Here is a 14,990-nt window from a genome sequence, read left to right as displayed (position 1 = left end):
AAAAAAAAAATGTTCAAAATCCCTATTTTCAAATTAGAAAACATATAATTAAAATATTTTTAAAATATATATATATATATATATATATATATATATATATATATATATATATATATATATATATATAATTTTAAAATTTTCAGTTACAAAAGCACACATAACTTATTGTTTTTTTCTTGATTGTCCATGTTTCTTAACTTTACCAGACTATATCATAAACTCCACTCCATGAACACGCCTCTATGATCATGATGACATAAATTGAGTCAAAATAATTTTAAGAAGCAAAACTAAACGGTATATTTATGTTGAGTTCTACACATAAGGAGAACTTGTCAAAACAGGCTTAACTCATTCTACCCCACAAAAATAGTGGGGCGGGCTTGTAATGCAATGGCCCACCAAATTGCCAGGCGTTTTAGTCCGCTAGCCAATTGGAGGGCTTTAGTGGGGCCCACATAGTGTGTATATCAAAGGGCATTTGGTTGGAATGAAGGAATTAAGGGGAAAAGTAATTGTAATTGGGTGGGAAAAGAATAATGTTGAATAAAGTAGGAATTCAAATTACAATATTTGGTATGCAAAAACATGAGTACATGAAATTGAAAGAGAATAAGTGATATAATAACTATAATGTCCGTATGTAATAATAATAATAATAATAGTAAGACGATTTTGTTTATTGGCGTTGAATCATTCAAGCAATTTCAATTTGCTTTTGTTCATTAATCCAAAAAAAAGAAAATGTGACAGGGCGTTTGGTTAGAGTGAGGGAATTAGGAGGAAAAAAATTGTAATTTGGCGGGAAAAGAATAAGTTTTGAATAAAGTATGAATTGAAATTACACTGTTTGGTATGCAGGAATATGAGTATAGGGAATTGAGAAATAATAAGTGACATAATTACTAAAATGTCATTATGTAGTAGTAGTAATAATAATAATTAAAAAAAGACAAAGTGTATTAGTGGAGGGACAAAGTTGTTTTACACCAACAAAAGTGCCTCTATCCTCTACCGAATTGCAATTTATGGAGATACCCATGTAATTCCTCAATTCGGTCCAAATAGTGTAATTATTAAATTCATTGAATTACAATTCCTATATACCCAAATTCATTCCAACCAAACACTCCTGAAACACCGAAAATAGATAAACGAAAAACAGTTCTCTGTACAAGATTTGCGTTATACTCCGTAGAATCTTAAAAGTTGCATAATTGTTTACTCAGCCCCACGGTTTATATTTATTCCAAATTCAACCCCCCTACTGTCTTCTTCTCCACACAGTGAAGACAGTCAGACACGGACTATAAAGCTAAGCTGCCCATCTCAATCGTCAAGCCTCGCGTTCAAGACCCTAGACTAGTCAAAGCATCTGAAAGACGCAAGATCAAACTTCGCTTCGTTCACAGAGGTATGCAAATCCTGTTACGCAATTAGCTTTTTCTTAGTTTCCTTAAGTAGAATCCACTAACAAAGTAAATCATCGAAATGAATTGAAGCTCTCTCAAAGTTGCTGAATATTACTGTTATTTTGACAATTATCTGCAATAGAAGTACGGTTTAGTTATTTTGTGCTTTTTTTTTTTTCGCGTGTTATGAGAAGGAATTAAGGAAATGAGTGTTTTAGGAGGAGTTTTGATGAATGTTCGTTGTTCTATATGTTGATCTTGATATATTATACGATCTAGGTTCTTGTTTGCCTCCCTTTGTTTTTCATGGGTGTGAAGTGGCGGTGATTCTGTACTGTATTGAGCTAATTGTCATTTTTTTTTTCTTACTGGGGTTTGTTTGTATGGAACCAGTCATGGCAAGGAAGATGTTAAATGATGGCGAGATGAATAAACCAAGTGAGGAAGAGGTGCACTATGATTTTGATTTGTTTGTGATTGGGGCAGGGAGTGGTGGTGTTCGTGCTGCTCGATTTTCAGCTCAATATGGAGCTAAGGTATATAGTAAAGATGTGGTGCATTTATTTGCCATAACAGTGTTGGAATTCAATGTGCTTGCTATTCATACATGATATTTTTAGGAACTTGAAAGGGAAGAATTTTAGTTATCTTCTTGCTGAGAAATAGTGTGTGTTCTCTTTTTATTATTTGTGGTGGAATGATGGTGGACACAGGCAGTATACTGCTATACTGTGTGTGCATTTTGTTTCTTTACAAATTGATTTGATATGGATGCATGTTGTCAATAAATTAGTATTAGCACAATAAATTTCTGAAGCTCGGGGGAAATCAATACTGACTTCCTACTCATTCCTTTCTGTTAGTGCCAAGTGCATCCATGTCTGATAATATTCTTGAATGTATGGTATGTACCATGCAGCTCTCAATCCCTCCTTATTTTTTGCACATTAAAAGGGACTGTTAGTGTCCATCATGGTTTTGATACAAGAGAATAGTTAATAGATATTTCTTGGGAATATTTTCCTCTCCTATAAATATATTTATTCTTATTTACATGCTACCTTTGGATTTTACCTTGCCTTTCACTCAAGAAAGTTTAAATGACATTTGAAGGTTGCAATATGTGAGCTTCCATTTCATCCTATCAGCTCTGAAGTTAGTGGAGGAGTTGGTGGAACGTAAGCTTCTGAGCCTCTAATTTCTATAAGATCTTCTGTAGCTTCATGCACCTGTGATCTTTATACCCTATGCTTGTGACCGATATGTGGTATTCTATAAAAGCAATAAACACCAATATAAATACTTACTGGAAATATACAAACTCTGATGAGGTATGAGAGTTTTTAAGTTCTACTTCTTTATAAGCTGGTATTTCTTGTTTGAAAGTAAGGCTGTCTCGTAATGTTAATCTGATACTTTATTAGTAGTCTTTGGAGCTACAAATCTCTAGTTTTTATTATACATCGCTTAGTAAAGATTTAAGTTTGAACTTTAACTGAAACTAAGAGTGTAAGACTAATCTCTAATATTTCAGGTGCGTGATTCGAGGTTGTGTTCCTAAAAAGATTTTGGTTTATGGAGCTAACTTTGGGCCTGAACTTGAGGTGAGACCAGAACCTTTTAAAGTGAAACATGACATTACTTGTTTACAGTTTCATGAGAGTTTTGATGCCTTGGGCCCTTGGTTTATAAGCGCAAGACTATTTATTGTTTTGTTATTTTGTATGAATAGGACTTGAGCAGATAAATTAATTCTTTGGTAAAATTTACTTATTCGAGAATGTAGAAATATAGACTATTGAATGACAGTCATATAAAGTCAATATTTTGGACTTTAAAGTTTTTTTTATTTTACTTTAAATGGTTCAAACAATGAACAGTATATAAAACTAGTTTTACCGACTCCAAGCTAATTCTTGATGCTATATAAGTTTGTATATGAAGTATATGTAATACCTGAAGTTCTACTCATCTTTTTTGGTTGGCTTATAGAGGCTGGGCAGATTTGGTTAATATATCATAGCCCCTATTCTCTTACTAGACATTTATTTTTGAGTAAATGTGACAGTTCCTATGCTGAACTCCATGCTTTCTCCAGTTTCTTTTGGAAATTTTTTATTTGAGGGTAATCACACTCCACTGTTGCACCGATATCAGTAATGAATGCATATGTATGTGCATGGTGTACATATGTATATGTATGTTTGCTGTTGGTTTGCATCCTGGCACTCAATATTATCTGGACCAAGTATATTGGGACATGTATTTTGCATCACCATTGGAATATGGGAACCAGAACCAGAAGTAGTTACTTGCTTTACAAAACATTCCACATCTCACTAAATGAATTCACATGTCAACTGACTCTTAGGTGTTTCTCCATAAAATTTGGTCCATGTATTGACAACTGTGATTGTTCCCCATGTTGGGTCCAATGGTTACAGAGAACCATATGCTCATGCATCTAAAAGTCCATTTGTTAGACCTCCTGTTTCATTCCTCAAGTACCTTTTGCAGCTTTCTTCTTTGGTTTTACACTCAACTTCTGTTAAAACTTCCTCTTTCTGTCTTTTATTGGCTTGTCCTGGAACAGGCATCTGGAAAACATCATCCAATCAGTTTGCTTATTATCTTCTCTTGCATAAAATACCTTTGATTTCCCTATGGCTTCGGCTTGTAGGATGCGAGGAATTATGGATGGGAAGTGAATGAGAGGCCTAACTTCAATTGGAAGACACTTTTGCATAAGAAGGTCAGTATACATTCATGTTTACTTCCTTTGCTTGATACAGGCTACAGAAGTTCTAATTCTGCAGTTCTCCCATTTAGACAGCAGGTTTGTTTTTCAATTGTGTTTGAAAAGAAAGGTATATGCATAGGAGAAATGTAAACTGTGTTTTGGAATGATCAAAGCATAGGACCATTTGTTTTCTCTTAGTAACCTATGTGTAACATTGTTATTCTCTGGCATGATTTTGCATTTGTTGTTTAACGGTTTCAGTGCAATAATCTCTCAATTTGTTATTATGTTCGTTCACGTGCAGACTGAGGAAATTGTTCGATTAAATGGAATCTACAAGCGTCTTCTTTCCAATGTTAAACTCTTTGAAGGAGAGGGAAGAGTAATTGGTCCAAATGAAGTTGAGGTAATCCAACTGGATGGGACCAAGATAAGCTATTCTGCTAAAAACATTCTAATTGCAACAGGCAGTAGGGCTCAGCGTATTGCGATCCCAGGGCAGGTAAGTGTTTTGCCTCTCTCCTGGTAGCTCTGTGATTTTTTATTTTTTGTTTGGCACACTCATAGTTGATGCTACTATCTGTGTGTTTGTCAATAATTTTTAATCTAGTGTCCACTTTGTGAGTTTACTTTGGTCAGATCACGAAAGATTGGTTGTTTTATTGCCTATGTGCCCACTGTGGCTCACTCTGTGTGTGTGTTTATTTGTTCTTTTCTTTTTTAAATTTAATTTTATTCATTCTACGTTGGCTGTGTGCATATAGGAGCTGGCCATTACCTCGGATGAGGCATTGAGCTTGGAAGATCTACCAAGACGAGTCGTGATACTTGGTGGAGGGTATCTACATCATCACTATTGTTATAGTATTTTTCCAAGTTTCTTTTGAGTATGATTGACATACTCTTCCTTTGGGTTAAGGTATATTGCTGTTGAGTTTGCTTCAATATGGCGTGGTATGGGTGCAAAAGTAGATCTATGCTTCCGCAAGGAACTTCCACTGAGGTGACGTGAAAACTTTCTTATTGTAAATTGATTCTGGCTAATTTCCTGACTTTTGGGTCTACGGACTTTGCCACTTATATAACTTCTCCATCCTTGAGAAATGTTTCTTGAATTTAAAAAGTAATTCTCTTATAATAAGAAAAACCACTTTTTGAGCCACCATGAGTTTCTTCATCAGAGAACAGCAATAAGGACTTTAGCATCTAATATATATTTTGTTTTAGTTTATGCTACAACACCAAAATTTTCACATGCAATGGAACTTGTGTGACATGGAAACTTTCCTGCAGAGGTTTTGATGATGAAATGCGAGCTGTAGTTGCAAGGAACCTAGAAGGAAGAGGAATCAATATGCATCCTTGCACAACATTGACTGAGGTACTTAAATTCTGTTGGCTATGTAAGCCTGTAAGATTGCAAACTCTTTTCGTAATCTTGTTCAAGGGAGACTGTATTGCTTTATTTCAACATTTTAGAATATGTCAAGTTCCTTGTGCAACATTGCTAAGGTACTTAAAATTCTGTTGGCTATGGCGCTATGCAAGGTTGCAGACTATATAGATACCTCTGTCAAACGGATTGCTTTATTTGAAAATGCCAGAATAGTTATTGTATCCTTTTGAGTTCTGGAGTGCCTACCTAAATTCAATGTTTATATAAATATTACATAAACTCAAAAGAAGTTTAGGAATCCTAATGCTACTAAGTAGTTGCCTTAATATTCTAGATTTCTAGTTTCCTTGTAGTTTAGGAATCCCCAAAATTCTCTGGTTCTTAACTCCCCTATTGTGTATCACTAATTTAGTAGCAATATACGGAGTATTAATTATTTTTTTTCTCTTCACATACAATTGAGTTTTATTACTGAATGTAAGTAATATCTCCATTGTTCTTGGTTTCATCTCTTATAGCTTCCATCTGGCTGGTGGATGGTGTCTCTTTGTCACCTATTAGACTGCAGACTCATGATTCTCAATATAATTTTTTAGTGAATTTTGTAATTTTATCAAAAGGAAACTTTATTGATTGCTTTTAATGTTATTTTTACTGAAATTTAACTGATTTACCCTTTTTGTTGCTCAACTCTTAAATGAAAATCTAATCTGAATGTAAATGATGACTTGGTTACTCAGCTGGCTAAAACAGAAGACGGCATCAGAGCACGGACTGACCATGGTGAAGACTTGCTGGCAGATGTTGTGCTGTTTGCCACTGGTAATTCCTTGCCACATGTATACTTAATGGAGATGTTTATGATAATGTTTATACTTTATATGGTCGAAGGAGTGTATTTGAGTGATGGAAGTCATCTTTATGTTTGCAAAATATTGCTACCTCTGATTTTGATTCCCAAATGATTAGGGGCATGCTAAAACCTTAGCAACCTGCATATTGGTACAGTCATTAAAATAATTCAACAATCCAAACTACTCCTTTTTTCCTTTGAATGTAAATCAACTTGAAAAGAATCCAATTCTTACAATTGTAATGCTATTATTCATTGTACCTTGAACTTTTCATTTTGATTGACATTCCTTTTGAAATATCATTGAAAGAACTATCTCTGGAGTCAATTTTACTGGAATAGTGGAATATATTTCTGAACTCATCTAAAGATGCATTCAGCAACAAGGAACCACTTTTTGCCCCCATTCTTGGAACTAAAGCATTCTATAAACTACGTAAGCATGTAATATTGTTTGAAATTTCTGACAAACAGGTTCTGGTGTGCAATACCACTGAATATTATTATTCATAAGTGAATTAGTACTTGTTTTATATGAAACTTTGTCATGGATAAGGTTGTCATTATTACAATCACTATTATTATTATCATTATTGGAACCAAGTGCTGGAGAAGAAAAGCCTTAGTAAGAGTTATGATTGCACGCTCTTTTCAGTGGTTTCTCGAGTTGTAGTAGACTAGTAGTGTCTGATTGACCAGTAGCAGACTAGTGGTTTACTTGCTGATATCTGAAAACATCATAAACAGCAGTATTTTTCTCAAATTTCAATTGTCAAGATTGCAATATTAAAAAATGCCTGCTTGGGATCTTAACATTGTTGCTGTTAAACCCTAAAGCCCGTTTATAGATAAGCCCATTAGGGTTTCCTCTATTTTGTATAAGTAGTGGTAGCCTGTACAGTTCTATATTGTTTTTGAGATATACGAATATACATTATTCTCTCAAGTTCTACATGGTATCAGAGCCTAAACCCTAAAATCCTATTCCCTTTTCCCACTACTGCCACCGGAGCTTTGCCGTGCGACTGCCTTTGTTCCCACGATTGCCCTGTGGTTTTTCGTCCAAACTAACACCACAGGCCATCTTGGAACCTCGTCGCGAGCCAAGGGCTGCAGTCCGGTCGCCATCCGCCGCCGTACGCGCCGCCACGCGCCACCGCCGCCGCCGGGAAGGTCAAGGGTTTTTTTGGCCAGATCTCCTTCCTTCAGTGTCCGATCGAGTCGCCGTCGCCACCATCAGACTCGCCTTGAAGAGACGAACCTGCCAGTACCGGTCGTTTTCGCTGCAGTCGCCGGTCACCGCCGCCGGCTGCCGCCGTTCGCCGCCGGCCGCCGTTAACTTTTCCGGCGAACTGACTAGTACTTCGAAACAGTGTATTCCCTTGTTTGTTTTACCTATTATGGCATCATCTACACATTCCTTTACTTCCTACCCTATTATTACGGTTGATAAGTTAGTTGGGGGTGAAAACTATGCATCGTGGGCTGCATCTGTTAAATTGTGGTTCAAGGGGCAAGGAGTGTCTGCACATTTAGATATGAAGGGTGTAGATGTTAAAGAAAAGAAGGATGAGTGGGAGAAGGTCGATGCCTTATTAACAAACATGTTATGGCAGTCAATTGACCCTAAGCTCCATAACATTTATAAGACTTATGAGACATGTTATGAGGTGTGGAATAAAGCGAAGAGTTTATACACCAACGATGTTCAGGGTCTCTATTCACTAGTCACGAAATTCGCAAATATCCTTAATCATCGTGGAACTGCTGATTCGAATATGTCTGAATACTTAGGCCAGATTGAAGCTATACAACAGGAGTTCCATAATCTCATGTCACATAAGACGGATGCTGATGAGCACGTTAAGCAGTATGACAAGTTCTTTATGGTGTTTGCTCTGGCTGGCCTTAGTCCTGACCTTGCACATGTTCGTGATCAGATTTTGGCTAGCCCTACTGTACCCACATTGAATGAGACTGCTGCTAGACTACTCCGAGTTGCATCAGCTCCTCCTGTTGAGCCCATTGGAGATTCTTCTGTTTTAGTCTCTCGAACAGTAGAGAAGGAGCTGTCTGGACATACCAGTAACAATGGTGGTCGTCGTGGTGTCCGTAGGTGCGAGTACTGTAACAAGGTGGGGCACACCAAGGATCGCTGCTGGAAGCTGCATGGCAAGCCCTCACGTTCTGTCAATATGGTGCAGACCACTGGTTCAGAGACTCAGGCTCACAGTAGTTCTACCCCAAATGACTATGAAGAGTACCTCCGATTTAAAGCCTCCCGAGAAGCCACTACCACATCTTCCTCCAATACTGGTACCTCCTCTCTCGTTTGTCTCTCTTATTCCAGTACTCCTAATACTTGGATACTGGATTCAGGTGCCTCAGATCATATTTCTGGTAATGTCTCGCTTATGTCTAATGTTTCTCATTCTAAAACTTTACCCATGATTACTTTAGCAAATGGTCACCAAACTCCAGCTATTGGTGTTGGCCAGGCTTCACCCATTCCCTCTTTCCCTTTAGAGTCTGTGTTATATGTGCCCAATAGTCCTTTCAACCTTATTTCTGTGAGTAAAATCACCCGTACCCATAACTGCTCTATAACCTTTTGTGCTGATTCGGTTATTGTGCAGGATCGCAGTACGGGGAAGGTGATTGGCACAGGGCTTGAGTCACAGGGTCTTTACTACATGCGAGGGGGTGTTGCTGCCAGTGCATCCACAGATCCACCTTTGCTTATCCATAGTCGTCTTGGTCATCCTAGCCCATCCAAACTTCAACGGATGGTTCCGGGTATCTCTGTTGAGTCTTTAGATTGCGAGTCGTGTCATCTTGGAAAGCAATCCCGTAAGTCTTTTCCAAGAAGAGTCAATAATCGGGCTGTGTCCCTCTTTGATTTAGTGCATACAGATGTTTGGGGTCCTTATCGAGTCAATTCTACCTTAGGTTTCCATTATTTTGTAACCTTTATTGATGATTATTCCCGTTGTACTTGGGTTTTTCTAATGAGAAATCGTTCTGAGTTGTTTAAAATCTTTCAGAATTTTTGCAATGAAATACAAACCCAATTTGGTACTCCCATTCGTGTTTTACGTAGTGACAATGCCAAAGAGTATTTATCTGCTCCTTTCCAAACCTTTATGCAATCTCGGGGTATGTTACACCAAAAGTCCTGTGCTTACACACCTCAGCAAAACGGGGTTGCTGAGAGAAAGAATAGGCATCTGGTAGAAATTGCTCGAACTATGATATTGCATTATCATGTTCCCTCTCATTTTTGGGCTGATGCTATCCTTACTGCATGTTATTTGATCAATCGCATGCCATCCTCTGTTTTAAACAACCTTACCCCATACTCTATTGTATATCCTTCTGTTAATCTTTTCCCTCTTCCTCCTCGGGTTTTTGGGTGTGTTTGTTTTGTTCATAACATGACACCAGGGCGGTCAAAGATGGATCCTAAAGCCGTTAAGTGTGTGTTCTTGGGCTATTCTAGGCTACAGAAGGGTTATAGGTGTTATTCTCCGTCACTCAAAAAGCACTTTGTGTCTGCTGATGTCACCTTCATTGAGTCATCCCCTTTCTTCCAGCCTTCTCCAAGAGACACCGGTCGAGAAGTCCTTCATATTCCTTACCTTGGTCCTCCACCTGATCCTCCAACTGCCCATTGTCCTCCACCTGATCCTCCAGCTGCTCCTAACCCACCGCTTCAGGTTTATCATCGCCGTCCTCGCACTACANAACCACCTGGGTTTGTTGCTCAGGGGGAGTCTTCTGGCTTGGTTTGTAAGTTTCGCCGCTCTTTGTATGGTTTAAAGCAGTCTCCACGAGCTTGGTTTGGGAGATTTAGCTCAGTGGTGTGCAAGTTTGGTATGGTTCGAAGTGAAGTTGACCATTCTGTGTTCTATCGCCATTCTAGTGGGAAATGCATATATCTTGTTGTGTATGTAGATGACATTGTTATTACAGGAAGTGATCAAGAAGGCATATCCAAGCTGAAAGAGTATCTCTTTAGTCGATTCCAGACGAAGGATTTGGGCAAGCTGAAATATTTTCTTGGTATTGAAGTAGCTCAGTCTCACAGTGGTATAGTTATCTCTCAAAGGAAGTATGCTTTGGATATTTTAGAAGAAACTGGTTTGTTGGATTGTAGACCTGTAGATAATCCAATGGATCCAAATGTTAAACTTCTACCAGGACAGGGGGAGCCATTGCCTAACCGAGAGAGATACATGAGACTAATCGGGAAATTGAATTATCTCACAATCACTCGACCAGACATTTCCTTTGCAGTCAGTGTATTAAGCCAGTTCCTTGAAAGTCCTTGTGATACTCATTGGGATGCTGCTGTTCGGTTTCTGAGGTACATCAAAAGAGCCCCAGGGCAAGGTTTACTCTATGAAGATAGAGGACATGCTCAAGTTGTGGGATATTCTGATGCAGATTGGGCTGGTTGTCCTTTTGACAGACGATCTACCTCAGGTTACTGTGTACTCATTGGTGGTAATCTTATATCTTGGAAGAGTAAGAAACAAGATGTTGTTGCTAGATCCAGTGCTGAAGCTGAATACCGTGCTATGGCTCTTGTCACGTGTGAGTTGATATGGCTGAAGCATTTACTTCAAGAGTTACAGTGTGGTCAAGTAGCTCAAATGACATTAATATGTGACAACCAAGCAGCTCTTCATATTGCCTCAAATCCTGTCTTTCATGAGAGGACCAAACATATTGAAGTTGACTGCCACTTTATCAGGGAGAAAATTGTGTCTGGAAGTATCAAGACTAGCTTTGTCAACTCTGCAGATCAGTTGGCTGATATCTTAACAAAGTCTCTTAGGGCTCCTAGAGTTGGGCATATTTGTAACAAGCTTGGAGCATATGATCTATACTCTCCAGCTTGAGGGGGAGTGTTAAACCCTAAAGCCCGTTTATAGATAAGCCCATTAGGGTTTCCTCTATTTTGTATAAGTAGTGGTAGCCTGTACAGTTCTATATTGTTTTTGAGATATACGAATATACATTATTCTCTCAAGTTCTACAGTTGCGAGGGGTCTCTCCAAGGTTGCCCTTGGCCCATTATACTCAATTCCTGGTGTGTTATTTATTTTTGTGGGGATAGGGTTTGGGATTGGCTGATTGGGTGTTACCGGTTGCTTGCTGTTGTATAAATGAATTTCTCCTAGACCATGGCAAAATCTGATCTTCTCAATCATAGGTCGCACACCTAACTCAAAAAGGCTGAATTTGGAAGCTGTTGGTGTTGAGCTTGACAAGACTGGAGCTGTGAAGGTCATTTTTCTGTGTTCTTGCTTTCGTTGTTTTGTGCAATAGTTTACTTTTTCCTTGCTTTCATGAAGGCAATGAAAGTGTGAATGAAGAAAATTGCAGACTTTTCATACGCCTGGACTTCCTTTTTTTTTTTTTTTTTTTCCTTTTTTCCTTCATGAACTACACTATTCAATTGTCAAGGACAATTTCCCTCTCTTTCCAGGTGGATGAGTTCTCCCGCACTAATATACCCAGCATATGGGCAATTGGTGATGTCACTAACCGGATGAATCTTACTCCTGTTGCTTTGATGGAAGGAACCTTTTTTGCGGTATTCTTTTTTGCTTGGACCTTCAATCCTTCATTCATATCACTTTACTCATACATTATCTTAGTTACTGCCTTCTAAGAATAAGCGATTTGTTAACTGAATCCATTAGTTACTATCTTTTGCCTTACCTGCAGAAAACTGTTTTTGCTGGTGAACCCACAAAGCCTGACTATACACATATCCCTTGTGCTGTATTCTGGTATTTACATCTTTGTAAAACATTCTGCATGTCCTTGAGTTCTCTGAATCTTTACAATTTTACTAATTTCAACAATATATATTTTTTCAGTGGTATGAATAATTGTTTGATGGAAATTTCTATGGTGAACTAATATGGAATATGGTTATATATATTTTTGGAGTTTATAAATGATTTAATGGAACTTTGTGTTGCTCTACAGCATACCACCACTTTCTGTAGTGGGGCTTAGTGAGGAGGAGGCTATTGAGAAAGCCAATGGGGATATTGCAGTGTACACTTCTTCATTCAATCCGATGAAGAACACCATTTCTGGGTATGACTTTTACGACTTTAGATGATTTTATAAGCTTGTCATTTAACTAGTTCAGTTGCTTACATGACATTCTTTCTTCCAAATTTTTGCTTATGTCAAATGGACTATTAGTGAGCTACAAAGACGTAACATTTCACTTTTCAGATGGTTGAGAATGCTTTCAAAATCGGAGAATTATTTTTCCATGAAACATATTTTGATAAATGAAATTGCATATTATTTTGTATTACACTATCCTCCACAATCCCCTTCATTAGAACAATTTTTTTGTTTGAACATTTTTCAACAGTCTCGTGTGGGGTTATTAATTTAGATTATTGACTTCTCAATATAATAAACATAATTAAAAAAAAAATTTGTTGGAATCTTCTATCCCTATGTGCAATTAAATCATATGCATATTCTTTTCAACTTAAGAATTGTGCTCCCTCAAATCTGGAAGGTTTCCCCTTTCTAGTTGATGTACTTGATCTGAAAGGAAAAAAATCTTAGCTTCTTCCCACTTTTCTTTTAAATCTAGTTTTCTAAATTTTTGTATTAAAAACCCACTATATATAGATGATTGAATTGATATTGTTTTGAGTCTTTGAGCCTTTACATAATTTTAGTGCTTCCATCTAGTTGTCACAATTACTGATTCTCCAGTGTCAATCCATACAGTTCATGTATCTAGAAGTTCTAGAACTTTTGGATGACTGTTGCCTGCTGTTGCCTCGCCACTTTTCACTTTGCATGAAATGATATTTCATATTAGTCCTAGTAACACAAACAATTTGATGCATGGTTGCTGGTGTGACTTGTTACATTCCATATCATGTTAGGCGGCAAGAGAAGTCAGTTATGAAGCTTGTTGTTGACAAAGAGACAGATAAAGTTATTGGAGCATCAATGTGTGGTCCTGATGCACCTGAAATTATGCAGGTACATGCCCTTGCTATATATGCTGTATTACTTTGATTTGGTTACCTGAATCATGATTTGGGTTGAATGGTAAGACATGAACTTTTCAATCCATTTTTAATAAGAAATTTTGGGAATGGTATGTTGTGATATGGTTATTAGTCTATCATTGCAATTTGCATAATATAGAACTTTAAGGGTTCAAATACAATGGGTTTTTCTTTTTTATTATGTGTGTTTTGGTTGGGGGATGTTTTGCATTGTAAATTTATATATTGTTGAAGTTCTTTGAGTGCTCCCTAGCCTACCAATTGCTGTCATTTGGCTAAATTATCCTTCTACAGGGCATTGCTGTTGCACTAAAATGTGGAGCAACAAAGGCACAATTTGATGCCACGGTGAGTTCGGATATCTCTCTGCTTGCTGGTTTTATCTTTGTGAACTTTATTAGAGATTGCTAAAGCTGCATTGAGGTGTTGGACTAATTGTACCAAATCAAATTTAACCCCTTCCCAGACCATTAAAAAGGAATATTAGCTACTCTGTATTATTTTAATTCGAGAGTTTCTGGGCTGGTGTCTTTTCTATTATTTAATTGACTTTTAAACTAGTGGATAAAGTAACAACACATTTGGGCATATGAATTCCCTAAACCATTTTTGGTATGATAGATGCCTGATGAGCTGTGATCAAATGAGTTCTCGTTATATTCTGAAGTACTGCTTTAAAACCTGATGGGCTGTAAGCCTGTAACAGAGTCCTAGTAAGATCCAAATTTACTTGACTTTGTGTGTTTGGTCGAGTTGGTGGCTTCTTCAGAAGAAGCTTTTCTGAAAAGCTTCAATTTGGAGCTTCTTAAAAAAGCTTTTTCATATTTCTACTGTTTTGCCCAGCTATTGTTTTTTGAAGCAGACAAACTCCAAAGTCATACCGGCCAAACAACCACTACGACTCTATGATCCCTATAAAGTGCTTTTGATGTATTTATTCAACATCACTAAATTTATTTCATATGCTCTTTATGTCTCTCTAAGATGTGGTACATTTTATCTCCTTTTCCAGGTGGGCATACACCCTTCGGCTGCAGAAGAGTTTGTGACAATGCGATCAGTAACGAGGGTCGTTCCTCCTGCTAGCAAACCAAAGACAAACCTGTGAGGTGAATAGGTGTAAGGCAAAAACAACATAGAAGACAAACACTAAGAAAGAAGGAATTTTGCCACAGTAAATTTGTTTCATACTTGGATAGCACTGCATGTGGGAAGATTATGATCCAAAATTTGCCTACAGCAGCATTTAGCTGTATGATGTAAGCTTTGGGTTGTCACAGGAAACTTGTTTTGCAATGATGTCAGTGTCCAGAACTTGTTTCATCATTTTGTTGGCTGTATAATTGACAGAATTTGATTATAGATTCATAATACTATTGAATAAGGTGGCTTAGTGCCTAGTTTGTCTTCTTCAATTCTTCCATTTTACACTGTGTTTCAATTGAAAGAACCCTAGCTAGGCTTGTGTTAATTGTAAAATAGCTTATTTTGAAACGTAATCCAAGTAGCATTTCAAAATAAA

General features: G+C 37.4%; 2 protein-coding genes across 3 annotated transcripts; both read left to right on the top strand.

Annotated features, from left to right (window-relative positions):
* The first annotated feature begins 1,270 nt into the window (after positions 1-1,270).
* On the top strand, positions 1,271-14,990 carry LOC116001917 (glutathione reductase, chloroplastic). Of its 2 annotated transcripts, none has more exons than XM_031241876.1 (17): positions 1,271-1,414; positions 1,806-1,948; positions 2,526-2,590; positions 2,947-3,016; positions 4,093-4,164; positions 4,457-4,654; positions 4,917-4,990; positions 5,072-5,155; positions 5,446-5,533; positions 6,289-6,370; positions 11,620-11,693; positions 11,896-12,003; positions 12,138-12,202; positions 12,405-12,518; positions 13,340-13,439; positions 13,763-13,816; positions 14,481-14,990. In XM_031241876.1, the coding sequence occupies exons 2-17, from the start codon at positions 1,808-1,810 to the stop codon at positions 14,574-14,576; spliced, it is 1,485 nt and encodes a 494-aa protein (XP_031097736.1). In that variant the 5' UTR covers positions 1,271-1,414; positions 1,806-1,807; the 3' UTR covers positions 14,577-14,990. The 2 variants fall into 2 exon arrangements, with proteins under 2 accessions (XP_031097736.1, XP_031097737.1); XM_031241877.1 differs by lacking the exon at positions 1,271-1,414 and adding an exon at positions 1,425-1,556.
* On the top strand, positions 7,239-9,444 carry LOC116001918. The gene is made up of 2 exons (XM_031241878.1): positions 7,239-8,717; positions 9,038-9,444. The coding sequence occupies exons 1-2, from the start codon at positions 7,802-7,804 to the stop codon at positions 9,073-9,075; spliced, it is 954 nt and encodes a 317-aa protein (XP_031097738.1). The 5' UTR covers positions 7,239-7,801; the 3' UTR covers positions 9,076-9,444.

Source organism: Ipomoea triloba, chromosome 13 (assembly GCF_003576645.1).
Source record: "Ipomoea triloba cultivar NCNSP0323 chromosome 13, ASM357664v1".
In the NCBI taxonomy this organism is placed as follows: domain Eukaryota; kingdom Viridiplantae; phylum Streptophyta; class Magnoliopsida; order Solanales; family Convolvulaceae; genus Ipomoea; species Ipomoea triloba.
Note: the sequence above shows the minus strand (reverse complement) of the source record. Positions and strands in the feature narration are given on the sequence as shown.